At 32.5% G+C, this 1,544-nt stretch overlaps 1 protein-coding gene across 1 annotated transcript; it reads right to left on the reverse strand.

Moving 5' to 3' along the window:
- Positions 1-738: 738 nt before the first annotated feature.
- LOC142223945 (vitelline membrane protein Vm32E-like) lies at positions 739-1,189 on the reverse strand. The gene has a single exon (XM_075293750.1). It carries the CDS (start codon positions 1,087-1,089, stop codon positions 769-771), a length of 321 nt encoding a protein of 106 aa, XP_075149865.1. The 5' UTR covers positions 1,090-1,189; the 3' UTR covers positions 739-768.
- Between the last annotated feature and the right edge of the window lie 355 nt (positions 1,190-1,544).

Below are 1,544 nucleotides of genomic sequence, written 5' to 3' on the forward strand. Positions count from 1 at the left end.
TCGATGTGTTACAAACGGAATGACAAATTTAATATACCCCCATCCTATGGTGGAGGGTATAAAAAAGCGGACATAGGAGATGTTTTTCAATACTTCATTCCATAGACGTTTTTTACTTGAAACATGGCATAATTTCTACTTGAAGTCAGTTATAAATTTGGAAAATTAAGTTTTCGTAATCACATCTCTAAGAGGCTTTTATAGCACATGAGGAAGAAAACTGAAAAATTAAATTTTGTCCAAATTTAAATTTAATTTGCCCTTACTTGAATTCTACGCTTCATTGGCTTGGAATTAATACCAAAATCATTAGTGTAAAGATAAAATCTTTGGCGCCGGGTATGCATTTTTTTATGTGTACTCTGTGTGAAAAATTTCGAATAAATTGGAGTGAAATTTTGAACTACGGTGGTCATATGAGTCGAAATCGGGCGAAAGATATATGGGTGCTGTCGAAGGCATAGTTATAGTCGACGAATTGGTTATATGTATTTTTTGTATAATTATATTTTTTTCATTTAAATTACTCTCGTAATAAAAAAAGTGAAAATCTCAAATATTGAGAAACTCCCTTTGTCATTTTTGTTTTAAATCAAAATCTCGAGAAAAATATTTCAACACCAATAGTGCTAATAAAACGGAAATCTACTCAATCAAAACCCCCTCCCCCCAAAAAATGCATCTATTAAATACCGAAATAAAATTCTTTAAAAGAATAAAAATAAAAAGCACTTATAATTTTAGTTTTAAATTTATTTATTTTCACAATTATTCTGCTTTGGAATCCTTTTCTTTGAGTTGATCTGGTCTCGAATTATGATTGAATGGTGGCAAAGCGTAAATGGGCAATTGATTAGAGTAGGAACCGGCATTTCCATAACCACCACTAGCTGCTTGAGCCGAGGCACAAGGAAGCGGTCTCAATTGTGGCTGGCAACTGAAGATATAGTTTTTCGGGCAAGGAGGAGCTTGAACTAAAACTGGAGCACTTGCATATCCACCAGGAGCGGGAGCGGTATTACACGAAGCTTTGCATGAAGCCAGCATGCCAAAAGCAACGACGAAAATGAGAAGATTGCAAGAATTCATTTTAGAATACACTGAGATTTAGTTTTTTCCAAAAATCTTAAAGAGATGATGATGATTATGATGATATAGAATGACTTGAAGATGATAACTGACTATGTTCTACGATTGTGCAACGTTTATTAAATACCATTTCGTAAAATGGGTTAACCATCGAAAGTAAACCAACTCCAGTGATTTTTAGTCCACTTTAATTTTGGTTATTGATTAATCGGCAAATTTACAAAAACTTCGTCATTGACCCAAAAACCCTACCGTCTTTTAAGATTTAAAATAATTTAAAAAAATAAATGCATGCGATATTTATTATAGCATGCTATAAAATTCTTATTTTTTTTTAGTATGGTCTCAATTTTCTGCTTGATCGGCACAACATTCAGAAATGCAGTTTTCTTCATTATTTGGATTTTATTAACACAGTTTCATTCATGCTAATTTGATTGGTAGGAATTTCGGTA

The sequence above is a fragment of the Haematobia irritans genome, chromosome 2 (genome assembly GCF_050003625.1).
Source record: "Haematobia irritans isolate KBUSLIRL chromosome 2, ASM5000362v1, whole genome shotgun sequence".
Classification (NCBI taxonomy): Eukaryota; Metazoa; Arthropoda; class Insecta; order Diptera; family Muscidae; genus Haematobia; species Haematobia irritans.

Coding starts and splice junctions, on each gene's coding strand:
- LOC142223945 (XM_075293750.1), bottom strand. CDS start 1,089: ATGAATTCTTGCAATCTTCTCATTTTCGTCGTTGCTTTTGGCATGCTG.